This window comes from Serinus canaria, chromosome 1A, assembly GCF_022539315.1.
Source record: "Serinus canaria isolate serCan28SL12 chromosome 1A, serCan2020, whole genome shotgun sequence".
Lineage (NCBI taxonomy): Eukaryota > Metazoa > Chordata > Aves > Passeriformes > Fringillidae > Serinus > Serinus canaria.
The window spans coordinates 12,294,299-12,321,492 of NC_066314.1; the positions used below are offsets into that span (position 1 = coordinate 12,294,299).

Consider the following 27,194-nt stretch of genomic DNA (forward strand, 5'->3'; position numbering starts at 1 on the left):
TGATAAATAGATTAATTCTAGAAACTGACTGCTAGATCTAATTCCTTCAGTACCTCATGCATCTTTTTATTGACATTCAACCCAAGTACTGACAGAAATAAAAATAACACTATTCATTAGCTGTAATCTCAAAACTGAATGACAGGCATGATTTTCAAAATTTAAAATCCAGCTACTCTTAACTCCATCATTCATGGGGAAGATGAATGGCCGTGGACTGGTGGATTGCCTTCTGCTTAGGTGTACAGTTTGTGGGTCAGACCTGGCCACTTCCACCTTCCTGGAGAGTGAGATTCTAATTCATGCTTCCATTGTGCCCCCAGGGAGACCACCTGTAGGGGTGGAGTGGGAGGACCTCAACTACCCAGAGAGAAAACATGATCTGTCATGTCACCAGGTATTCAGCTTGCTTTTGGGCAGCTTAATCTTAAACCAGGCTGATATTGCAAATTGTTAATTTAAACTATATTCCCCTTTGGGTGCTGTCCTGTCATTTTTAATTCATCTCCTAAGTGCTACTTGCATCAATGCTGCATATAAAAAGGAGCCAACAGGGGAAGGGGGGAAAACAAATTGAGATGAGGAAAATACTTGAGAGACTAATTTTATTCCCAGTTGAGAAAACATTTTAAGGGAGGAAGGAAACCAGAAGATTGAGAAGGGAGAAGCACTTAATTGCCTTGCGTGTTTAATGTGTCTTATTAAAGATATCTAAATTCAGCAGGCAAATCAATTCCCTAGGTAATTGTAGCTGACAAATTTTTTTCCTTGATTTGCTTAACAGAAATTTTTATGAGGGGATTTAGGTGACAACCAATAATTGATGGGTGGAGACACTACTAAGTGTCACAAGAAAGATGCCCAAGAACCAGAGTGCTGCTGGAAGTCAAAATCATCGACTTTAGTGTGCCCTGAGGGGAAGGACGCAAGTGTGAGGCTGGAGGTGTTGTAAGCTCCTCTTGAGAGTAGACCTCTGCCCCACAGGCTGGATATTTTTTCCTGAGACAAGTCAGCTCCTCCTCTCAGGGTCACTCCTGGTGACGGTGAACCATGACTTGTGTCTGGAGCAGAGAGTGAACCACTGCTTATTTGGGGTTTCTTCTCTGGCTCAACAGGCCCTGGACCTTTCCTTCAGGACATAACTAGAATACTAATTATTACTTACAGCTGGATGCTGAGAACATATATTCATTTCTAAAATTACATATGTAGTGGAAATAAAATGTTTTCATCCTCAGTTAAAATATGACCACTCAGCACTTGGGGGATGAAAAGGCTGGGGGATTTTTTTAGAATTACACAAGGAGAAAGGTTTGGATTTTTTCTAGTTATTCCAGTAGATTCTGGTGGAGAAATCCCTCTTTAGCCCTCTGGCCCAGTGATTTAATGCACTGAATGTAAACTACTCTGCACTGCTGGGCTTGGCTGGCTGTCAGCCATGGGCTCCTGGCCTGGTGTGCTGGGGAAGGAATAGGAAGGAAGGTAGAAAAACAGGATAGAAGCACTCAGGAATAGGGGACTAAATCAAAATCCTGGAAGGTTTAAATGAGTTAGGAGTCTGCACAGTCAAAATTTTTATTTGGAGGGACTCATTGATGGCTGGCTAAAGGGTAGAATAATTCTTTTGCACGAAACCAGGAAGTACAAGTGAGCTGCTGAAACAGGTGGTTACCTATTGCATGCTTGAAATGTTAACTGTCATAAACCAGAAAACTCAAGTTTAAAATTTAAACATTTCCTTAAATTATTAAACAATCAGTCTTTCCAAACTTGATTCTTATTCCTTATATAGGTATTTTCATACTTTCAGAGGCACATATGGGGTCATTAATTTAGTGGAGAACCCATTGACTGCAGTAGTTTCATAAATACTCAGTCTCATAGCTGCATAGATTCATAAAGTCTCATAGTTGCATAGCTCATTTTCATTCATACATGCTACAGTTTAATCATTAATGGTGTGAGCTTTTACATAAAGTGAGTTGATGCTAGATGACAGTTATTCCTGAAAAAGTAAACATGGTGTTTTTACTTTGAAAAGTTACTATGCCTGCTAGCACGTATTGTTTTTCTATGCTGTGTTATCATCCAGCCTGATTGACTGAGACATTATTTAGATCAGACCATTTCTTCATACTGAAGTAGAATCCAGCTTATACTAGCTCACATTTTACTGCATTTTCTGATGAAGCTCAAATTTCATGCAAGAATATCATCAGTGAACTCAAATGGCTGATGCAGTTCTGTAAAGAGCACTCAGAGCATGCTAAGAACAGTCAGTTTTGCATTATTTTCCACAAGCAACTGCCTTCTATTGAATTATCACTAATTAAATAGAAGGTAATAGAAAGTTACCTGTGATTATTCTACATCAGCATTAGGCACAGTATGATTTGGGGAATCACCTGAACACTAGCTAACATTCAGGGCAAAATGCAGAGAAAAATTGGTCATTGGGTCTGCTCTAGTGCCACAGTTCTTATGCACCACCCTTGTGCTGGGTGAAAAACAGAAATAAAAGCAAAGCAACAAGCAGCTGGGCAGGAACAGGAGCTGGACACTTACCCACAGAGGTGCAGTTTTCCAAAGTGAATGACCTCTCTCCTCCAGCCCTGGGTAGTGCCTGCATAGTAAGTGCTGCTGGGGTGATGTTCAGTGGAGCAGAGGGAGCTGAGGTGGCTGCTGCTGCTGTAGCACAAGGGCAGCAGCAGGTGCCAGGTGGCCCCCAGGTCTCGTGAGAACTCCAACTTCACTGGGTCAGCAGAGGAGCTGTCAGTGGTGCAGCCAATATTGATCTGGGGGCCAAGGCATCAAACACAGAAGGTGACACAGGGCAGACTGTGGGACTCCCAATCATTCTTCAGCCTCCCCCATTGGGTATGGTATTTGTTTAGTCCAGGATGATGCACTCAGGACATGCACATGAACAGGAACAGAGCACATTGCTCTCCTGTCCACGAATATATCCCACAATGAGTTATGATAAAATTGAATGTGATAAGAAATTCCCCAACAACTTCTACCCAGAGAAAACTGTGAAGTTCATTGGGCAAATCCCAAAGGAGAGCTGCTAACATTGCTGGAGTAAATGCACCAGCTCTTCCAGTCCTCTGGCAAGTAATCACAGCATCAAGAAAATGTGCATTATTAAAAGCAGAAATATTAAAACAAAAAATGCAACATTAACTTTTTGTTAACACTGAGCTGTTAATTGCTGAGCTGCACTATGATCCTCTTTTATGCTGCATATAAAAAAAAAACCTTATCACCTCAATATACTCAGCTTTCACACTCACTACCTATTTGTTCATGCATAATGGCAAAGTCCTAGAGCATCATGGCTGGACTGGATTTAGATTCAATGTCCTAGTTTGGCAGTGTCAGATTTCTCAGGGTGTGTTCATAAGATTCCTGATATAAAGAACAGTAGAAAAGGCAGAACACCAAAACCAGATCTACTACAGAAAAAATATGGACTGTTTAATACAGAATCTGAGACAATCAGTGCAAGTTAGTTTGTTTTTCTGTTACACTGATATTTAGATCTTCTTATAATTTCAATTTTTTTGTAAAAGAAGACAAATTAATTCTTTACAGAATGACTGTCATATAAAATAGGATGTACTGTACTTAGCACTCAACAAATAAAAACCAATTGCTGATGAAATACAAAGCCTGCATTAAAACTATGTAACATTTTAATATTTTTATATATCTTTTTAGCAAAAAAAGTGTCTTTGTAGCATGCTGTTGTATTAAGAAAATCTGTTTGTTTCTAAAACACAGTAATGCTTAGAACTGTGCATGAATGTTGAAAGTGTATCCTACACTGAATTTCCTTCATCACTCTTCAGTGCACATGAGTCCCATCAACCTACATTTGACTAGAAGGGTTGTCTACTCATCTGGAAGCTTAGAGAGATGCTTGACCCAATATAGATTCTGACTCTTGAGACACAGAGAGAAACTACTGCATTATGCAGAACTCCTTCATTTACACTAATGTTCTCAAAAACGTGAGCTGAAAATGATGTTCTTACCACATATGGAAGTAAACATGTAGATTTTATGAGTTAATGCTATCAAGGCTTATGAATATCTTAAAGTCACCTCAAACTTTTTTGTTCTACAGGCTGTAATCTATATTTTAAAAGAGGAAATGGTTTGCATTTAAAAATTTATGAATTAGTTGCATGACATATTGAAGAGTGCATGAGTACACAGCTAAACCTAATTTTCTTGGAAAACCCTTAGTATCATTTTAGTAATTTTTATAAACTCTTATCATTTGCTGATTATTATGTAGCTCATATTAATGCAACAACATGCCACATTGTTGTTAAAAGCAGCCTGGTAACTGTGGCATGGCAATTTGTGTGCCAGATTATTTTCCAGTTTCCTAATGACAATATAATGACCTCTCTAAACTATTAAATACTAACTGGTTACTCCCATCAATAACTGCCCCAGGCAATGCACAGTTTGGATTCTAGGATAAGTGAGAAACACAGTTTAGTTTGGGCTCTGTGTTGTCACTGGGGTACCTGTTTCCACTGACTATATGAAACACAAAAATATGCTCCTTATTCATGAACTTTCTTTAACTCCCTAAAATGGGATGACTTCAGGCCACAGTAGCCAAAATCCAGCTTCATCTAGAGCAGCTATGATGTGGGCAGAAGCAAAAGAAAAGCAGAAGCTTGTCTCTGAGAGTACAACAGTTAAGCCAGCAGGCAGGAAAAATTGTTTTCTGCTGTCAGAGATGAAGTTGTAGCTCCCCACTGGTGAGCTTGTGGAAATGCTGCACTCTTACCTGGAGCAGGCTGTGAAGTGGCAATCTCACTATATTTTGCTTGCCCTCTTGCCTGCAGTTGTGACTCTCCAATGCATAGGACATGGACCTTAATGCTATCAGTGCAAGTATATAGGCATGGACCAAGTAGCATTTTAGGCAAGAAAGTAGAAGACTTTGAGGCAGAAATTTTCCTTATCTATGTATTAAAAGCATCATGATACATTCACATGAGGAAGAGTAATGTCAAATCAATTAGAGAGGAAATTGGACATGTTTCTCTATTTGGCAATCAGAACAGCTGGGAAAATTCACCAGGGCAGAATATGGAAGAACAAGAAGCAAAAGGCAAAATAACTTTCTGGGGACAAGTACCTCAAACTGGATGATAGTATTTTCATTCACACTCAGGTCCCTTGTGGTAATGGAGTGCTCTCCAACTTCATTTGAAACAAACACCATAGCTGAATCTTCTTCCCTGAAAATCAAGGAGAGGAGTGCTTTAGAGTGGCTTTACAAAGTCACTTCTTTCTCTTGTATTGCTGAGAGAATCTTACGGAGCTCTTTTAGATGAATATGGGCAATACAGCCCGATGTTTCCACCAGGATAGAAAAACCAGTTGTCCTCTTTAGGACCAAAGTCAAAGGTATCCAAAAGGATAATGGGATTCTTCAGGTTATTTCCATCAATAATGAAGTCATCAATAATCCAGATTTCTTCTTTTTTACCTACAAAGGAAATGGAAATATTCCCATTAAGACCTAACACTAATATTATTAGAGAGCAGAACAGCAGCCATATTTATGGATTATGTGAAGAGGAGGGTGCTAAAAGTATGGGATCACTATATTCACTTTCCATGAAAATAGTTTCCATTCTGCTTTCCAGCTTGACCTTATGGAATTAACTTTTATGCCCTATAATTTATAGAAGTCACAGCAAAACAAAGAGTGAAAAGCAATGAGTGTTGAATAATTATCTTCAATTTAAATCATATTTACTTTGAAATTCTTGTCATTGTCTTCATCAATTAAGAATCATCTAAATGACTAGTTGCTACAGAACCAAAGCAGCCTGAAAGTGCAATTTCATTCTACATCCTTGCACTCAGCAGCTTGTTTCTGCCTGGGAGAAGTTCTCTCATAGAGAAAGAAACTCTGAAACTCCTTCTCTCCAATGGATTATGTACTCATGTATGTCAGAAAATTGGTATTCTCAAACTGAAGAGGAAGGATTAAATTGACAGATCTTCTGTGTAGCTTTTTTTTCATTTATCTAAAAGTGTTTGAGTTCATCAGAGAAAAGTTTAGATAATTGTTTTAGGCAGGACATGTCAGAAGAATGAACTGAAATCGGGACCAGATTTGAATTGGCTTTTTTTTTGTTAGGGGTGTACTAGGAATTTGCCTACATGGAATAAACTGTTGCTGAGTCACCATGTCTAAATGATTGCTGGAAATCTTTAGAGCTGTTAATGTCAGTTTCTGCTTGAAACTGTGCTCAGAGTAAGTGAGAGCAGAGAAGAGCTTCCTTCAGCTGGCACATCTCCTGTAATCAGGAGGAATGAACTGTTTTCCTCTTGTGGTTTTCCAGTCCTTTACAATTTAATCAAAAGATTAACTGCTCACTACATACTCTTTCTAAATGGGTTTTTAATGCCTAGTTAATTCTGAGTAAGGTAGGCTCAGTTCCCATTTACACTTGGGACACTTTTGTATAATTGGAGCATCCTAATGGGGCCTCAGTGTGAGTGAGAATCATGCCCATTAAAAATAATGAGAAGAACCTGAGTGAAGTTAACTTTATTGGTGTTTCTTGATCTCCCTCTCCCTCCAGGGCCAAAGCTGATGCTTTTCTGCACACAGTCCAGGGATATCAGGTGAAGGTACTTCACTTTAAAGCATTCAACCACTTTTTTAAGAACAGTAAACATAATCCTGCAGTAATTCCAACTGAAGGAGTTCAAACACAAAAGCCCCATGATTTAAGAGTCTCTCTAATTGTTCAGTTCAAGAAATGCACTCTCTTCGAGAGGCTGAGCAGTGCAAGCATGGACCTGGACTCCCAGGGGTGTCTTTTCCTCACCATTGTTGTAGGGCTGCCAGAGCCTGAAGCGCGTTGCGTTGCTCTGGGCTGCGTAGGGCAGAGGGACGTTGATAAAGAGCACATCTGTAGTCTGGGTGAAGTAAAACTCATCTATCAGGTGCCAAGTGATGCCACCATTGACAGAATATTGCAGCAGGATGGAATGAGACCTCTCAGGGGTGCCTGGAGCACAAAGGACATGGATTTATGTTCATTGAAATCCAGTAAGCTCAAGCAAGTATAAATGAAATTATGTTGCTCTGACACCCACTACAAAGTATGGTCTTCCTTTAACAGCAGCTTAAGCTATTGAGATGCTATATACACATTGTCCACATGACTTTCTGTGCTTTCCCCTGCTTGTTGGTCTGCAAAATGCAAATAAAATAGGGCCTAAATTTACACTACTGTTCATTATACCTTAACAACCATAGTTAATTACTTAGATAAGAAGCTACCTCAGTGTTATACTTTTTGAGATTAGAACACACCAGCTCCTTCTACTACAAACATATTCCAGTAATACAGTATTTATTTGTTTGTTTTGTCCAGCTACAAGACATTATCATCACCATCTGTAGCACCCACAGATAAAGACAGTCTCTATCCTCATAAAATTATGAGTCTATGGCTCTCACTGCAGCCACTGGGATATTCATGCCCAAAAATAACATAATTGATGGAAAGCACTGAGGATATTTACTACCATGTTTTAACAACAACAAAGCAATATTCTGTGCTTTAAACTGGGCCTAAAGGTCAGTGGAACTGACAGTAAAATTTGCATTTTCTAACTACCAGCTCCTCTTTTTTTTTTTTTCTTTAAGCTTTAAAGAGTAAGAAACAAAAGCTCTTTACAGCCCTAGTTATTAACACATGCTAATTAGAGCCCAGCACTCATTTTTGATGCCGATTTCCATACACAAGCTCAGCCCCCAGCCTGTATTTGGCCTGTGCCTAACTTGCTGTCCAGGAATACCAGTGTCCAAGTGATGGCATCTCTGAACTGAGGTCTCACTCAGACAAATTTACACTCTCTGCTCCCTTCATGGTGTGGCACAGTGATGGCATGTCCTCAAAAACTCAGTCAGGAGCCAGCAGAAGGAAAGGACTAAGGGACAGCTTCTTCACCCCCGACTCACTGCGTGTTACTGCGCAAGTTTTCCCATGTTTCCCATGTTAAAGGAACCACATTTGCTGAAAGCAAAGTGCCTGGTGCAGATGCTCCTGCTCCCCTCTGCTCGGTTTTCAACCACAGGCTGTGGAACAGAGCAGGGAAGAGCTGTTTGCAGTCAGGAGCTGATTTCAGCTTTTCTGTGGCAATTAACAATAAACAACACACTGCTTTTAACACTGACAGCTAAAAGATATGCCCAGCTATATCAATTTGTATTCAACATTGGGAAACTTGCTGGGACTAAGTCCTGGATCCAGCAGTAGAGCTAACAAATAATACAGATTCAATAAGAATGATTTCTCCTGGGGTTTCATGGTCTTACTCCGTGTGGGTCAAGTGTCAAAATCCAGGCTTGAGCCTTTGGCTATTACTGCCTTCAGAACAATATTTTTACTCAATTTATTTTAAAATATTTTTTTCAATGATCATATGAAGAAATATTACCAAGGCATAATTTTGTAAAAGAAGTCTTCACAAAGACTTCACTTACAGACATGAAATATTTGGCATGTTATCATTTTGGGGCATGTTATGTTTTTAAACTGTTACAGTTTTCTCTCTTTTTGATAAAGTACTAAACCCAGTAAAAAATAGCCCAAGATATATGATTAAATGCCCATTAAAGAAAATCAATAATAAGTCACAAAGAGCTATATTTTCACTCATCCACACACAGATTTGGCTAAGGCACTTATTTAGGAAGAAAGAGGAGGTTCCAAACTATTTTCAAGCTGTTGGTAAATGTTGAGTCAGTTAGGGTCCAGTCCCAGAGCATTGAGCTTACCACAGAAACTATGGACATCTTTCTTACACCAGAGTGCGAGGAGTTTTTCAACATTCAGAGCTCAGCCCAGAAGTGCCAATTCTATCAGAAAATTTGGGGAAAACTTCTGAAATTGCATGGGAGTGGCTCAAATCTTCAAGCAGTTTAGTGGTTCTCCATCATGTCACTCCAGACTTGGATATAATTATTTTTTAAAGCCAAGGATGGCAGGGCCTTGGAGCAGGGTAAGGTTGAATCATTGGCTTAAAAGTCCTTGTACTGGAGGAACTGTCACAGGTTATTTACAACAATGTGTAAAACTTGTCTTGCAAAGCCTGACTATTCTTTATATCAATTAAAAAGAATTATGGAGTTTCAGTTTTCTCTAAGTTACCAGCTAGGCAGTCAAATGGTAAGAGATTTTAATGCAGTGGACTGAAGCTAGAAAATGAAAACCACTGTAGTTTACTATTAGTCCCTTCAGTAATTTACTGTAGGCACAATTTTATTACATAAAAAAATCGGACAAATAATTTTTTCCCAACATATTGGGAAATCTCTACAAAACCTTGATCTCTTTTGTTTCTTTTCTGCTCAAAGACTTTACTAGCTGTGCTATTTTTGGTGATACTACAGTCCACTATTTCCTTAGGAACAGCACAGACACCCATGTAGGCTGGGAGCAAGGTAGGAATGATGCAAAATTTCAAACAAGCTCCCATATAATCCACCATAAACTCTTGATCACTACCATACACTGAAGTTGAAGTTGAAAATATCAATCTGTATTCTTTTCTCTGTTGCTATGTACTAATAAAGCTACAGAACCAATAGTAAATCAATGGGGAACTTACCTTTGGCAATAAATTTGAATGAAAACTGGATGTATACTGTATTAGTGCAGTCTAGATCTCTTGACACAAGCATTCTCAGTCCTTCCTGCAAATACAGAATATGCAATGTGAATATCAGTTCCCATTATTGTGTTCTGCAGCTTATTGTTGCTTGGCTGTTGTCTGCTTCTGCCTGCTGGTGGCAGCAAGAGGGGAAACTCTCTGTACCACACCTTTTCCCAGGCAGAAAATGGGGATAGAGACAGCCTTGGTAAAGTGAGCCAAGATATGACAGAGGTACAACTGCATGGTCAGGAACAGGCACAGTTACAGCTCATTCAGTTCATGCTCTGAACCCCTGGGGTGTGACTGGATCTGCCAGCACTGACTTAGACATTGAGTCCAAGCCACTGCACTCATTTTTTGTGCAAACTTTACAGTTGCCAAGCACCCTAATTTCCAGGCAGGGACAGAATTCCTCTCTCGGAATTCTTTTCCATATCTCAAAACATATTTTGTATAAATATCCTCTTCTGGGGCAGCCTGTTGACCCGTAAGGAAAGGGAGCACACAGGAAACTTCTTAGGGACCCTGAGTCCCTGTCCAGCTCAACTGATGAGCTCGCTGTTGGGTGGATTCTGGGGCCAGAGCCAGCCCCTGTTCTGCAGAGATTTGGCAAAAACCACCTCTCAGAGCTTCCCTCTTTCTCAGACCCATTCCCCCAGGGGAACAATCTGCAGGAACAAGCAATGCAAATTTTTGACAACTCACATCTTGTGATTTGGGATTTAAATAATCTAAAGAGGTTGAACTGGAGTCAAGCTTTTGCAGATAAATACTTCAAAGAATTAATTTGTACACCAAACATTTTTAACTTCTCTTTCTGGGGGGCATCTGAGTTCACAGTGTCAAATGAAAACTTGTGTGAGCTGAGAATTTGTGTGCTTGTGAACAGAAGTCTATGATTCATTTTCTTAAGAACAGAAAAATTCAGAAAATATATTTCCTGGCCTTTTGGAATCTGCAGTCAACAAAAATGAGTCTTTAAAGAACTAGAAGACATAAAAAATATAGAATTCAGTAAAATACAGGCAAACTACATAAACATAGATTACACAGACTACTACCCTGACTGATTTGTATTATTCAAAATACTAAAAAGCCAATCAGGACACTTCAAGATGATTGTAATATGTACCAGATTTCCAAATAGTTCACCTCAAGAATCTCATTCTTTTTCTCTGGTGGTCAAGGAGGAGTTTATACCAGAAACAAAATAATACACAACCAAGAGATGAAACCTGTTTGTAAAAAAACAACTGTGGAAAACATGGTGCATGTTTCGGGTAGGAAAAGACAAAAAAAAAGAAAATGTTAAATTCTAGGCAAAAGACTTCAATATAAACATATGGGGCTAACAAGAGAAAATCTACTTTCTATTTTTTATTTTACTGGTTTTCATTAATTTTTTTTTTCAATGTAAGTAATCTCTGACCCCTTTGAAAATGAGAGCTGTTCCAGACTTGATGGTGTCACCATTCAGGTTTCCCCTCTCAGCACCGTAGACTTCAGGCCAAAGGTCTGGATGCAAGTTACCATTGAAATCATCCTTCAGGACAGATGGCAGAGGAAGGACAGGGACACAGTAAGGACCTCCAAACCCTCTATCACACCTAGCAACACAGTGGGAAGAAAAGGTATTATCCATTTGGCCTAGATAAAACACATCCTCTCCATGAAGCAGCTTAAGCAGTTTTCTACTCACATGCAATGGCCTGAGTCACAGATGCCATGCCCTGAGCACATCCAGGGGCAGCCTGTAGCCAGGACCACATTATCAATGGCCCAAGAATCTACTCCAGAGGCATAGTTGTACTGAATCCATCTGAAACGTGTTCTGGGAGAGCTGTTAAAAACAAAGGACATGTAGTTCAGGATTCCAAATTCTGATCCACAAAGATCCACCAAAGAAAATCCCACAGACTTCCAAAGAAAAGCAGATGGCCCACTTATTTTGAAAAGATTCATATTCTAACTGGAAGTTTAAAACTTGAAGTTTAAACTGGAAACTGGGAGTTTAAATTTCTCAGGTCAGTCTTTTAGGCAAAATTCCAGCACATTCTAAAGAAAGGTGCCGATGCCCAAAGTGATGACCAAGAAAGAACATTGCTGAGACACTTGCTGATCAACAAAGTGGTTGAGCAGAAATTAGTAGTTCCATTAGCATTTGACAGCTCCATGTGTTACTAGCAGAATGGAAACAATAAAATTGCATCAGTAAGGTAAGAAGTTATGAAAGTTCATTTATACTAAGTGTTGTGTAAACAGAAAAAACAATGGTTATATATGTTCATATATATATGTATATATAAGAATGTATGAATATGTATGTACAAATATGCACATGCATACACACTGCTGTCACTGCTGACTGCCTTGTTATCCTCAAATTAGGAAAGTGTTTTGGAGAAAAAACATTCTTTGGAAGATGATGTATGGCCCTCTGGAGTGAGCTGTGGAATTGGAAACCAAGATATGGACTCCAGGCCCAGTTCATTTGCTGTGTGCCCATTTTTACCACTATTTTCTGGGTGATGAAATGCACAGAGGTAATGTGTAGGGTGCTCTGAAGAATTACAGAACTACTCAGAACAATGGTAAGCATCACTACCTGTTGTTCCTAAACTAGAGCATGGTTTTATTTAGAGAGATGGATGCCAGCACATCTGCCACATCCACTTACAGCCCTGTGATATCCTGAGGAGCTTGGCAGAACTCTCCTCCTGGTCAGAAGGGTGAAGGTGGCACATCCAGTGACATTTTCTGACTTGCTGAATGCTGTAACTAACATGCCCGAATGTTGGGTGACAACTTAATGTGCAATAACAGAAAACACTAATGTAGGAAAGGATGGATCAGGGTATTTATTCTTGCTTCTTATTGCATAAGTGTTAGAAAAGCTGGTTTAGCATTCTTGTTTTTACTGTCAGAAATTATAGGCAAGATTTAAGAATTCATTCATCAACATTGTAACTTCCTTAAGTCCCTACACTTCACATTACAGCTGATGAAATATTTTGAAGTGAAATTAAAAATTCTGGTGGCGTGACAACACACATTTAAAAATTTAAAAGACATGCAGAACATTCCCAAGCTGGAGGATGTTTGTTCTAATTAGATCAGCAAAATCTTTGTCATGCTAAATAGCCAGAAGAGCAGTGCTCACTTGGTTGAGGGTGGGAGGTAGACAGTAACTCTCTTCCAGTTTTGGAATCTTTCTGAAGTGTAGATGGAGCTCTCGGTGTACTGCTGACAGCCGATGGTTGGGGGGACACACTCCTCTGTCACCAGGTGCCAGTCCCTCCCGTTGTTTAGGGAGTACTGCAGGTGAACGCTGTGGGAATTGCTGTATGGCTTGCTGCAACCCATGCTCAGCTCAAACTGCAAGAACGTGGAGGCTGATACGTGGAAGTCCCAAGTCTCAGCGTAACGAGGTTTTCCTGAGAAAAGAGAGAAAAACAACAAATACAACAATAGCAACAAATACAACAATTTAAATTTACAAAAAATACAACATATTTTTACCCTTTTCCAGCCTTCTCTTCCATACTGAGTACTAAATAACTGGATTTGTTTATATCTCCCATCTTGTAAAACTTGATCTAAATGTAATTTATAAAATAGACTCATACAAAATGTAGTAATGTTTGATGATACATACCAATGTTTTCACTGAACATCAGAGCTGTATCCATAGACAGGCAGTCAATGTCTACTTGACCTCCTTGTATTCTGTACCAGCTTGCTTGTAAATCCACAGTTCCATCAAATTTATCCTGGAAGCCAGTCTGAGAGCTGTCATTCATCCCTATGAGCACATCGTCCAAAGCCCACTGAGCTGAATGCTTCCCTACAAAAACCAGAGCAGACAGGTTAGTGTAGTCCCTGTAAGTTGCTTTTAATGCCCATATGCTGTGTTCAGTGAGCAGTGCTCAATCACATAGGCTGAGTGCTGTTAAACAAGACTAAAACATTGCTCAAGGATGCACCTGGACACGAGAGCATGTTTCTATTACAGATAAACACAGGTATTTCCCTCTTCATTTCTTTAGCTTCAGTGCCTTTGCCATCATATGGTCTCCCTCTGTTTGGATGAGATACTCCCTGAGCCCCTAGATTGGGGATTTTCATTTTATGGTTCACAACTTTCCTGCTATTCTCCACAGCTAAATTGGAAAGGTCTCTGTCTAGTTCCCAAAATAGCTTTTGTATGAAAGCGAATAGAACATGAAGGAAAATGCTGAAGGCTCTGCATATAGATAATATTTAGAGAAGTGCTGTTCTCCTTCCTGGAAATCTCTCTCCTCTTGCTCTCCAGCCTACAGGCCATTCACTTTCATCATATCCAGCCCACTTCAGCCTTCATTTCAATTCACCTTCCTACTGGCATGCTGAAAAGAACCTCTTACTGCACAATTGCTGCCCTCACAGGAGAGCAAGGAAAGCCTTTACAATAAATTGTGAGCTTGCAGCAACGTGCCAGGACTTTTGCCTTGCCACCAAGAGGAGCGTGGGTCATGGCTGACAGAGCCACTCTGCGCTGAGGAATGACAGACAGAGGATAGTCCATGAAGGAACTAACATCTCTGACCAGGAGTGGTTCTCACCTGCAGGTGCTGGTGTGGAAGGTGATATTTCAACTTCCAGTCATAAAACCTTTCTTATACTGGGAGCCACGGGGCTGATATCAGTGGTCCTAAGAGTGATGACCCTCAGCAGGGACAGATGTCATCCAGGTGCCACCAAGGCAAGCATAGGAAGCAACAGGTTGGACATTGCACCACACATCAATGCAAATGATCATCACAGAATGATGGTCTGTGGTGCACCAGTCATTGCTTTACACTTTTAACTAAAGGAACTGTCTTCTTAACTAAATCACATCCCTCTTGTCTTATCTATTCTCTTACCTAGTGAGGACAATTAAGTCCAGAACATACAAGAAAATGTATGAATAAAATCAGCCATCAAAATGATAAATGATGTCTAAGAAGCTGCATACCGTAATCACCTGAATGTAAGCTATGTGCTTTCCTCCCCAGGGAATTGGTGTTGAAATGTACTTTGCTATATTTCTGAATATTGCCTTATATTTCCTGCAGATCCAGGGGCTGCTGCCTTGTGCAAAGGCCAAACTTAATCAGGACCCTTTTAGTAGTGGTAACGTGCCCCCATGTGAGGTGGGAGCTCTCACAGTGGCTGTAGGAATCAGTCAGCACCAGGGTTTAACTTTCAGCTGAGGATGTGGGAAGTGGCTGAGCAGTTTTACATTCTCTCCCTCCCAGCAGGGGAGCTGGGCTCCTGGACACTAGAAATGGGAAGAGGGGGGTCCTGTTCTGGAATGTGGAGATATTAAAATAGTAAGATGGCAGCCACCAGGTAGGCAGATTCAAGGCCAAGTTATGCCTACACTTCCACAGCAGAGAAAAAAATGAGACAAAGAGTGTTAGCCATTTGGCATCCCAGGTCACTGTATATTCAGATAAAAACTTTAATCTTATTTAGGCTTTTATTTTTTTAATGAAATTTTTTCTTCCTCCTCCCTCCTGTCATCTCAGCATCTTTGGTTTAAACTTAGCTCTTAAACAATGTTACTCTTAAGCCCATTCCTTAGTTTGGTGCTATAAAAGAAAATCATGGCCATAGTGTGACTCAGGAAAGCCCAAATATGCTCTTGCAACATTCAGTTGTTCAAATTACTGTGTTTTTCACGAGCTGAGGTTTCTGCACAACCTGTCTATACTGAGTAGCACTGACATGTGGGTTGTGTAAAGCTGCTCATTGAGTTTTGGGATGGCCTTGCTTACCATGTTGTGGCTGCCACCAGCGGAAGGCGGTGGCAGGGGTCTTGGCTTCCCGGGGTAAGTCAATGGAGACCACCTGGGGCTCCAGGTACGACATGAAGTCCAGCTCCCTCAGCAAACTCCAGGTGATGCCGTTGTCATTTGTGTACTGAACAACAAGTCCTGGATTTAAAATGAGGAAGACCAGTTAGTGAGACTGTGCAGAGCAAAGAGGGGGCAGTTCACCCTTGCTCTGGAGTTGCCAACTCCCACCTGGCACTCAGGCATGCGACATGTGCCCCACCCTTTAGGCAGCTCCTCGTTGAGGAGCTTTTTGTGCACAAAGTCCTACTGCAAAGGTCTCGGGTTTCTGTGGTTGAGATGACCCTGAGGTATTAGAAAGGCTTTTTTTCCCAGCCCCATGACAGAAGAAGTTGAGATTCGTCAGTTCTGCTTTTCAAGGCTGTTTATTTTCTCTTGTCTGTTACATTCCTCCTCTGACCTGCTGAGGTCTGTCCAGCAGGTTGGGTTGTGGCACACTGCCCACCCTTGGGGTGGTGTTAATTTTTTATATTATGATCTATGTGTACTTTATTTACAATAATTTTCCAATACCTATCCCCTATGTTAGACAGTCTGTCTCTATTCTAAACCAATCAAAAAGTGCCACCATCCCAGCAGAAGACGGAGGACAAGAAGAAGGAGAAGAAGGACAGGACACACCCAGATTCCTCCATCTTGCCTCCTGAACCCCCATTCTAAAACCCCAAAATTCTATTTTTTCACCCTGTGACAAATTAACTGTCATTCTATTAACTATCATTCTACTCAAACTCTTGTGGCTTGCAAATCTTCACACAAAGTTGGTAATTTTTTCCATGGACTAAAATCAAAGGCACAGGTGTTTTTGACTCCATGCCAAGGTCTCTGAGCCCCTTGCCAGGGTCTCCAATCACCCAGGGCAGCCAGAGGAATGTCCTGGGTCCTGACACAAAGGTGACCTGGGTCACCAGCTGCCACATGCCATCTTGGCATGTGGCAGCTGGTGACCCAGGTCACCTTTGTGATCAAGTTTTTGTTTTCACCAAACTTGAAGGATCAAATCTTTTACACCCTCAGGGAAACTAATGATCATACCACAGAAATGATAGGAACAATGTGATTTTCTTTAACAGAGTATTTATTTCATGTTGGGTATCCTTGCAGTTTGTGTGAAAGATTAAGTTATAATTCTGATAGCTGGGATTACAATCCTCCTGCTATGTATGCAAGCTCACAGCATCCTTGGAAATTAATTATCACAATATTTAGAAAATTTAAGATAGTCTTTGTATCATGCATACAGTATGGCAAATACTAGGACACAACAGAAGCCCAGCAGAGCTCATCAAAACCAATAATTCAAGAAAGAAGCACCCTTATATATATTTCTTCTCTTAAAACTCTTTTACATTGGTATATGTTCAAAGATAACAGATTTGTTTTTGGTGTTTTATATTGGTGCAAATGAGTGTAGAATCAAACCCTTGGTGTAACCTGTGCTGCAAGATGACAGCTTTCCTCAGTGGGTGAGCCAATGTAAATGCCAAATATCAGGAAACAATTAACTGATGTTAAATGCTTTATACTGAGAGGAAAATTAAATTTTCTCATCTTTCATGTCAGTGGTCTGACTACATGCAACTAGACCACTTTACATGGGAATCTGCTCCCAGAATGCCGATTCTTCCCATACACAAGTATCAGTCCACAGTAGCTTTAAGCTTGTGGATCAAATAAGAGAGGAGACATCTGGGAGAAATGAATTTATTCAGACTAAATAAATTTTCAGTTTCAACTCTATGATCTTTTGTTTTGGGTAAATCATGCATAAGCTTGTTTTGGAAGGCAATGTTTTATTCGACCCACTGGTGTAGTTGAGAAGATGAACAAGTTCTCAGGTACACAACTCTTCTTCAGGTCAAAAGAGGAGTTTGTCCACTTTATCCTGAACTTGAATTTCATTCCTTTTATTTCAGACCTTATGAAAAGTCCTGTGGACTCATAAATTTACCTGTTTTCCAACACTATCAGATAGTTTAATACAAGCTATTACACCTTGCTTTGGAAATGTTGTCTTTCTTAGACCATCACAGCTCCCACAGTTACTCCTACAGATGGATCAGTTACACCAAACCTCCTACAGTAGGTTTGGTGTAACTAATTACAATCAGAAAAATCCATCAAAAGTAAATAGCTTTCTTCAAAATTCATGAAAACTGAGGAGGTAATTGATTTATGTTTAAAAAAAATCTTCTTGATTTTGTAAAGGTAGCAAAAGGCAAAAACACTGAAGAAAATGCAAAATGTAAAAGGCTTATAATAAAGAAAATGGGCTTTACCTTCATTCCTGGCTCTTGGTCTGTTGCAGGAGTTACCAACACTCTTGCTTCCAAGTTGTACATAAAATTGAACTAGCCTTTAAAAAAACACAGGATAAAAAAGAAATTTAGTCATCTTCAGATAGCACAAGATCAGTCAGGATAATTTGCAGCTCTTAGCTTATGGCATTTTCAAGTTGGGTTTCTATTCCAGGCTTATTGATAAGGCAAAATTTCCAGAGAAACCAAACATGGGCATGGTAAATACTGAAAGACCCAAGACAGAAGAAAGTGATGTAGTTTATTAATCTTGTGCCTAATAAATGTGTTTCTGAGTGAGTGTGAGAAGTTAGCAGTTCCATCTCACACAAAAGTTGCAACATCTCCATAGCAGGCTAAGCAGCTCCTTACATCAGATCTTGCCTTGGTCTATTGTAACCAGAAATTAGGTGAAGCTTTAAAATACAGCATTGGAGTTGTAATAAAATTATTATATCCTCCATAATCACCAATCCTTTTTAGATCCTTAAATTCTTGTTCTAAACAGTTTTCAGTGTAGTGAGTTCACTTTTTGTGAAGTAAACCCTTTGATTTTAAACCTATACATTGTGATTTCATTGAATATTCTCTTGTTTTCCTATCATGAAGTGGTGAAGAAAAATGTTCCTGAGCAGCTTTTCTCACTACCTGCCCTGTAGTCAGTGCTTTTATCACTTCCCTACCTTCTCTTATTCCTTTCTACTCTAAACCATGGCAACCATTGCATCTGAGTCTCTGCATGAACACATTTCCATGTCTTCAGTTTTTCCCAAAACTACTTTCTGCAACCCTTCTAATGCCTCAAAACTCCTTGAAACAGGATTGTTGGTTTTACTGACAGAAGTCTGGATTAGTCTGGAACACCCCTGTTTAGTGATATTTGAATTAAGTACTATTCCATCCTTGTGCTCCAAAATATTGTCAGGTTGTTTTTTGTTTTTTTTCCCCAGTCTGCAGTAGTGCCATAGTATCCCTGCTGAGCTTGTGGTTATTATTGTGACTCTGTGGTTTTAGAGTAGTTTACATTTTCTCCTAGATACACACTATAGTGCTATAGAACAACAATTAATTTCAATTAATGTCCTGCTGCTCCCTCCCCAAATTTCACTGCATGTCTCAGGCATTCATCTGAGGCTTACTAGGTCATAACTAAGGTAAAGAGCATTGAGATAATTTAGAATGCCATCACCCCCTAATCTACACATTCTTCACAGGTTGTCTCCATTGCACACCAAAACCAGCAACTGAGCAGAGCAGAGACACTTGACTCAACCCCACAATGGGATTTTGCATGCTGAAAGTTGGCAATGCCATTCTCCTCCTTGCTTCCTGGCCAAGTTTTAAATTAGGTTGATAGAAAATCAGGCCTCATTAATTCTATTGACAGAGATAAAGTCTTTATTTAAAACATAAATTTTGAGGTGCATTTTTGCCACTCAAATAATTCTCCCCAAGGATAACTCTTTTTGCTTTAGATTATTTTGTTCTTTTTGCTTTAGTAATTTTGGTAAAACCACAGACAAGTTACATCACTACAGCCAGAGCCAGTAAAATGCAGACAGGACTCCAATTTCCCTCACCCACTGTTACATACACAATATCATAATGCTCCTCTAAATCCAGATTCTAAATCCAGCTGCATTCCTGTTACCAAAATCTGTGTCTACTGTCTGAGATAGGGTCTAGGACAAGGCAGAATATCCTCATCAATCTCATTGCTAACATAATCCCACAGACAGCTCTAGACAGTCAGGCTCACAGTACCACACCATTTAGCCAGGTAAATTCTATTTGTTGCTGCAGCTCTGTTGTTGGATACAGTATTCAGGCAGTAAAACTCCAGACAGAAGCATCAGAGGTGAATAGATCTACAGTCCTTGACAAATTCTTTTATTCTTGCCAAATGTGAAGATCGTTAAAAAGCAAAACCAAAGAGCAAAAAACCCTTTCTGCAGAAGGGTGAATCAGCCCATCTGATCTCTAAGTGTCTGACCCAGAACAGCTCCCTGGGATGGTTGCACAATCATTAGCAATGGAGTCTGTAAAGCAGATGGGAGCCAAGTCAGCTAACAAGCCAGATGTCGCCACTTGGAAAAAATATATGTATATTCCATGGTTTTTATCTAGATGCCAGGTAGGCACTGTGTGCAAAGGCTCCCACTATACAGATAGTTAAGGGTGGCAAAAGGAACAGGCCATCAAAATGGGAGGCAGCAGCTCATCAGCAACCAAAATGCATCCAGTTATCACACTCAGTCAGAAGGGTGGAAATACTGCTGGTGAAATTGTGCCCTTGGTGTGCTGGGTCATGCAACGGGGAAGGAATGGAGAGACTCCAAACCCTGACTCCTCAACTCAGGTTTTCTGAAGTGTAGGGCAAAAAAAATGGTCTGGGTGAAATGACCCTTGACACTTAGAATTTTTTTAGTGCTATATGACATTCTCTTAATATCTGGGAAAAAAGGTGTAGTCAATCATATGAAGGAACAAGGAGGCAATAGGACAAACAAAGCTAAGATTACAAGACTACTTATTGTATACACTAAAATTTGAGTAGTTTTTTATAGTCATTGGCTCCCAGGCACAAGCTTTAGTTTGAAATGCTCTCAGTGTGACACCTGGGTGTGGTGGTGCCCTGTTGGGCTGCTCCCCTGAGCAGCACCCCACACCTCAGGCTGGCAAATCTCAACCCCATGGACCATGCTGTGCTAGGGAGAGAAAGGTGAAAGGGAAAAGGGTCTTTGTACTTAAAAAAAAAGGAAAAAAAAGTCTGTATATTCCTTACATAAAATTTACACTTCACATTCAAAAAGCTGTAACTGAGGATACAGAACATGCATAGGTAGATTTGCAGGAATTCAGAATGAAAATAAAAATTTAGTGTCCTGCAATATTTGTCAATTTTTCTATCAGGCTCTTCCATGCACGATTTAACAAAACAAGATCTTAAATGGTCTGGGAAAACACTATTAACCTGAAAAATAAGCAGCTTAAAAATCTACTGCAGGAGTTTCAGCCTTCCACACATCTAACAGTATGTCTTTCAAGGCATGTTTTCCTGCTGTTTACTCAGTCACCAAAACCCCCCAATCAAAAAACCCTTGCAAAAAAAAAAAGATAACTGTGCAGGGGCTAAGATGATGCCTATTAAGATAACTGAATTCTATGCAAGGCATTACTGAATGCAAAAAGTAATACCAAAATGGGAAAAGTACTTCCCTTTAATCTCCCCTTTCAAGTGACATTAATTTTAGCTCCAATAATGAAAAAAATTTCTAGGCTGAGGAATTATTTTCTTTTTAGTGTATAGGCCTTTCAGTTAACCCTTTCCACTCTCACAAACTTCATGTACCTATGCTTCTAGAAAAAAAGGCAGAGCTAAGGTTACAGATGGCCTCAAACATTCAAGTGGGATGCATCTGTTCAGAGCAAGGTGTCTGAGGCTGAATGTCTAAGTTATACATGACCAACACAGGCTGTCTTACAGCTAATGAAAGAAAGAAATAGGTGTTTGCTGAAGACAAAGCACTGGCCTCTGCTAGCTGCTCTTTTAGGATGAGTTGTGCTGCCCTTTTGAAGCAGCTATTCTCTCCTCTGAACACAAAAGCAGCCTGGGGTAATTGCTGTAAGCTAGAAAGTCCATGTTCTGGTCAAGCAGCATCAGGTGGCTACTACCTTTGAGCACACACTGAAAAAAGCAAAAAATCCATGTTAGTCCCATTTGTGTTTGAGATGACCACTTTGTTCTGTCTAGCAAACAGCCCAGGGGTGTGGCTTCCAGCTTGAATTGTTCAAGGGAGTTAACCTGCTCACTGTGATGCAGACAAAAAAGAAATAAAATGCTGATTTATTTTGACATAGCAATCAGTTCCACCAGGAGAGCAGCTCACACTGTGAGTATGTAGTCAGAAGAGAGATTGTAGTTGCCCTTACCAAGTGCTTCTCTGGCCATTTATGTTTTTGAGACAGATTTAAGACACAAGAAAACCATATTCTTGTGCAAAACAGAAGCAGTGGTATATTAAAAACACCAAGAAAGAGCGTTGCTCAGAATTTTAAAATGTCTTTTGGCTTTAAAAATGGTTCAAACTTTGCAAAAATGGAAAGCTATAAATATGAATATCTGGCATTAAAAGTGATTTCAAAGTGATTGTAAAACTAAAGGGATTACTTTGCTTTAAAAAAGATTTCTTAATGAAAAAAGCAGTAGCTCAAAAATAGAGTTTTGAATACAGACTTCTTGAGGAAGTAGTCTAGACTACTTCCATTATATTGCTTCCCAGGATGAATAACACAGGATTTGAAGACAGTGGAATAGAAGTGCTCACATCTTCCCAGAGTTCCAGGGCAAACATGTACTTGTACAAAGCATATTTGTCAAACAATTAATTAGTTTAATTAAGAACTGATTACATAATTCTGTAACTATGACATGTACTTGTCAGACATTCAGGGGACAGAAGAAAGGTGTCTGGTGCAGTGCTGTGCAGTACCAGGGAGTAGCTGAGGATTTCCCCAAACCAGCAGCCCCCACACTACAGAGCCCTGTTTGCCTGAGCTGGAGAGATCACAGTAACCTCTGGCCAGTCTTTGCTAAGTGATCCCACAAATTCAATTATGGAGCAAATCATGGCATTATTACTCTCAGAGCAGTATTTGTCAGGAAAAATAACTTTTATTAAGCTAACTGCCAAAATTGTAGAGTGCTCAAGGTTTCAGGTGCCTAATCTCTCATGAGACTGGACAAAGCTGCAGCAAACTCCAAGCTAAATAGTGGTTAGAATTAACAGCCCTTTGTTGATCCTAATTACATTAATCAGCTAGTCAATTTGAGAGAAGAGGATAATTGCTAGCAATGTAGCAGGATTCAGTACCAGCAGGGAGAGAGGTGAAGGCTTGTTAGCCTCTTGGCTACGCAGAAACAATTCACATTCCATTCCTTTGCACTTCTGACAAGTGGAGTAATTCACAACATCTGGCAAGCAAACAACAGCTCCTTGCTATGCCACCCTATGCCTGCAATTCCACACAGTCAGAGGAAAAGGAGCTTTTCTCCCCAGCTATGGGCAGAGTCTTAGGTTTTGTGCATTCTCAAGACCATATCTTCTGCCTTAGAATACAATGCAAATATCTTCTCAGAAACATAGCGAGTTAATATTTTATTTTAAGCTGCTATTCCACTGTCTCTAATCTAAATATTCTCTTTCAAAAAAGAGAAATAATACACCAGAATGAACAAAAAAGTATTTTTTCTGTCTTTCAGAGGTCTTGTAAAGGTTATGACTACCATAAAAAAAACATTTCCCACCTTATCATATCCATGCTTGCAACAGGGCAGAACGGAAAACATGAATACACAGGTAATTTTGAGAAGCAGCCCTGAGCACTGACCTGATATTTGTGGTGTCCAGGGGAACAGTCCTCGCCTCCCTTTTGCCAGGTCCATTGAAGTACAGAGATTTTCCATCGCTAAGCACACCACAGCCTGTCCCAACCTGACCTCCTGTTATCTTGTACCAGAGAGGGCTCAGCTTCCTCTCAAACCTGTCGAACATCTCACTGTGGTTAGGCACATTAGACACACAGGTTCCATGTGATGCTTCAAGAAAAAAAAAAAAAAGAGGGAGATGCTTTGGTGAAACTGTGTTGGACAGAGTAAGGGTCAGATGCAGTACACTGGCACATGGTTCTGTTGCATCTATCTGTGACAAAGCACCAGGCTTTACTAAGAAAATTCCCTGATGACTGGACTGTACCTTTTTAAACCCACTTTACAAATTTCTGTAGGAAGAATAAGCCCTCTTCCTCTAAACTCTAAGATGGCTTATTTCACAAGGTGAAAACCAGCCAAGCTTTATGTTGATAAGGCATTTTTTGCAAACAGAAGAATACTATCCTTCTATTTAATTTTAAACAAATCGAACAAAAGATGTTAGCTTATTGCTTTGTTGGTTGAGGGTTGAAAAGTGCAGTGTGCAACCGGTTGTGTCAATCTTTTTGTTTTCACAGGGTTTGCATTTTGGGATTTTTCCTATTTCAGCATAAAAGCCCTTAAAACCACAAGTGAGCAGAATTTTCCACAGAAGGGCCTGTCAGAACATATGTTCCCTCCTGGTCCCATGCCATCTGATGGCCAGGGGACTCAAAAATGGCAACAATTCTTTTGAAGATGATCCAAAGGCTTTTAAGCAGATTTTCCAGTTTATAATATTTTATTTTGTTTTCTCTTTTATTGCTAGTCCCTTCCCATTCATACAGATGGTGATATTCAAAGACTGTGGTTGCCAGAAACATCAACGGTGTCCGCTGCCTTCAGCTGCTCTGCTTTGCCTGTGCCGAATTTAATTTAACAAAACAAGAAAGATTCCTCTTGGCAGCCCATGCAATATATGTCATCGTATATTTTTCCAGAATATTGGAGAGGAGAAACAAGCTGTCAGGTTGACAGGTTTAACTCAGCCAGTGCTGAGTGTAACCCCCCTGAGGAGGGCTGTGTTACCGGTGTAGCCCAGGTCGCAGAAGCAGACCCCCGAGACGCAGTCGCCGTGGCCGCTGCAGTAGTTGGGACAAGGCTCAGAGATGTAGACGCCATCCAAGCCGAAGGGAGGCACGCTCTTGTGGGAGCTGCTCTCCTGGATCCAGCGGAATCGGGTCTTACTGCGGAGAAAAAACAACAGCATTGCTACGTTGGGGAAGATGAAACAGGAAAGCTTTATTAATGTGATTGCCTGGCAAAAGATTTTGAGAACATTGGAACTATAAGCGAGATTGAAATGAAAGCAGGCTTTGAGGTACCAAGCCTTAGCTACTGAACAACTGGAAAACAATAGTATGGCCTGCTGAAGGTAATCACAATACCCTCTGATTGCAGACTGGTCCAAGGGTCAAAGTGGACCCTACTAGCTTAGCAGAAGGGGCCCAAAGAATAGATTTTAGGGTTTAAAATGTAACACAGTGTAGTAATGTAATGATTCTTATAGGCTGTATGTAAATGCTACAGGATTTATATCCTGTACTAAATTAGCTAGTGAAAATTAGAATATTCAGCACAGAAGAAGATTTTTAGTATTGTAACGAGAACTTCATCTTCTTTTACTCTTTTGTCCTCTCTCTTTTCCTCTTGCTCTCTCTCTCTCTCTCTCTCTCTTTCAAGCTCCTCTTTGGGGCCTGCTCCGAGCTGTGGCTGGCAGCTCCAAGCAGGGCCCTGCACCCCAGTTCCAATACCTGGCTTCAGAGATCTCTCATCTCCATCTGTCCTGACTGTCCTACCCACCATCACTCCTACATTGCTGCTCCTGGCTTCAAAAGCTACTGCTCCTTCCTTAAGATTAAAAGGACCTTTTCCCAAATTAGCCATTTGCAAATAGGATGCTTGGATTTCTGTCATGCTGCATTGCTTAAGGATATTTCTTTCAGACTTTTTGACTTCCTCCATTTCTCAGGCTCATATCCATCAGTGTGAGGCAAAGAACAAATTCATGGTTTTATCAACAACAGTGAATGATTAACATGACTTTGAAGATGCTTTTTACTACTCATTCCAACCTGAAGTGCTAATTACATATCAAATCCCTGAACTTCATTTCTTACAGTATTTTTGAAAGGAACTCAGTGATGGCAGCAATGCAGAGTTTATAATGGGATTGTGCACTTTTGACTAAAAAAACCTTTAAGTTATTTGGATACAAGAAAAAAAGCCACTTTCTATACAGAAATAACCAGTCTGACTCATCAATCCCAAAGTTAAGCATCCTGACAGTGAGATGGAGATGTGATAGACCTGGTAAAACACGGATGAAGGAACAAACAAAACCATTAATAACTTGTCTAAGGCTGCTGAGCTGATGCAGCTGGCCCAGAGACATATGATTGACAGCCCATCAGTTCATACTCTAAAAGTTTAGTCCCAGATTTTAATGGCAGGGTTTTCTGACATATCCTTTCTTGGAGTGGCTGCAGATTCCTCCACTGAGTGGGGATACCCCTAAAGATTAATTTTTGAGGCTGAGAAAAAAATTTGCCCACAGTCATTGTATGGGTGAGTAACATCAATCTCTACTAAATAATAATTTTTGCTAGCTTTAATACAATTTGATACAATTGCTTCAATGTTGCTTCATAGAGCACTATATAATAATAGTTGTTATGGCTCCAATACTGTGTAGTAAATAATTCTGATTAAGATCTTCTTGTCTTATTGTTACCATAATAAATCATAAATAAACATGTTTATATAAATACATCTAGTTTGCCATCCTTAGTCCTGAAGGACAATCTTGTGTAAAGGTTCAGTTCCACCTGTATAATCCTTTAGACATAAACCAGACAAAGTCTAGGGTTAAGATTGGATCCAGCTGCACCCAGGCTCCCCTCTGAGAAGGAGTTAAGAAAGCAATGGGATTCTTTCTTGACCCCATGACTCAGTGGGAGGCTTCTTTAATAAACTTTGTCAGAAGCTCCTACTCTGCCCACAACTCTAACTCACTGCATAGGACATTTGTTAAAGAAAAAATATTTTTGTTATTAATTTCCACTCTTTAACTTTTAGTTGATCATTTTACAGGAGCTCCAGAGAGGGGAACAGATTTAAAATGTCATTGCCAATATAATAGATTAACTAATATCCTCCTTGCTACTCTGCCTAAAAAATAATAAACTTATTGCTTTTTCTTTTTTGCTGCACTGGGATTTGGTAGGTAGGTGATCATCATGCTCATGCTTGGTAGCAAATACTGAAATGGGATGCTCTCTGGTTAACCCATGAACCATGATTTCCTAAGTGGCCCACAACAAACTCAGGTCCCAACATGCCAAGACTCTCATTGAAGTCACAATATGTACATTTTTAATGTATTAGCAGGAGCTTCTTATTCCTGATCACATTACTGCACATAATGCCAAACAGATTGCTGCTATTGATTCTGCCCTGCTTGTTTTGGGTAAATCAAATCAGCTGGTGTCAGATCTGTGCAACTTGGCACCTGCTTTTATTGGCTAATTACTGAAGAAAAGACAAACTTGTTATGGTACACATTGCTATTTCAAGTCCTTGCAGCAGAGGCACTGGCTCCCCTGCTACAAAATATGCCACACACTTAAATGGGATTGAGGGGGAGGGAGGAGGATGGGTCAGAAACCCAGAGACAGCACTAGAGAAGCTGCATGGAGGACTAGAGGCAGGGGGACATGGCCAGGGGCCTGGTGGGGTGGTTGTGCTGGCAGTGCTTGGTGCATCCAACACATCAGATCAGGGTGTTTTACTGATGGAGTAAGGCAGAGGGTAAGGGGAGTGAGGAACTTC

General features: G+C 40.1%; 1 protein-coding gene across 1 annotated transcript in view; it reads right to left on the reverse strand.

Moving 5' to 3' along the window:
* The window catches only part of RELN (reelin), a 280,730-nt gene that overhangs the window by 39,645 nt on the left and 213,891 nt on the right, over positions 1–27,194 (reverse strand). The window contains exons 29-41 of the mRNA XM_030237765.2: positions 24,393–24,550; positions 23,285–23,492; positions 17,876–17,952; positions 15,519–15,677; positions 13,373–13,561; positions 12,878–13,151; positions 11,417–11,557; positions 11,147–11,324; positions 9,673–9,757; positions 6,879–7,061; positions 5,350–5,521; positions 5,168–5,270; positions 2,566–2,795 (exon numbers count right to left, since the gene is read on the reverse strand). Of these exons, the coding sequence (XP_030093625.2) occupies positions 2,566–2,795; positions 5,168–5,270; positions 5,350–5,521; positions 6,879–7,061; positions 9,673–9,757; positions 11,147–11,324; positions 11,417–11,557; positions 12,878–13,151; positions 13,373–13,561; positions 15,519–15,677; positions 17,876–17,952; positions 23,285–23,492; positions 24,393–24,550 (2,157 nt within the window). The remainder of the gene's footprint in view (positions 1–2,565; positions 2,796–5,167; positions 5,271–5,349; positions 5,522–6,878; positions 7,062–9,672; positions 9,758–11,146; positions 11,325–11,416; positions 11,558–12,877; positions 13,152–13,372; positions 13,562–15,518; positions 15,678–17,875; positions 17,953–23,284; positions 23,493–24,392; positions 24,551–27,194) is intronic.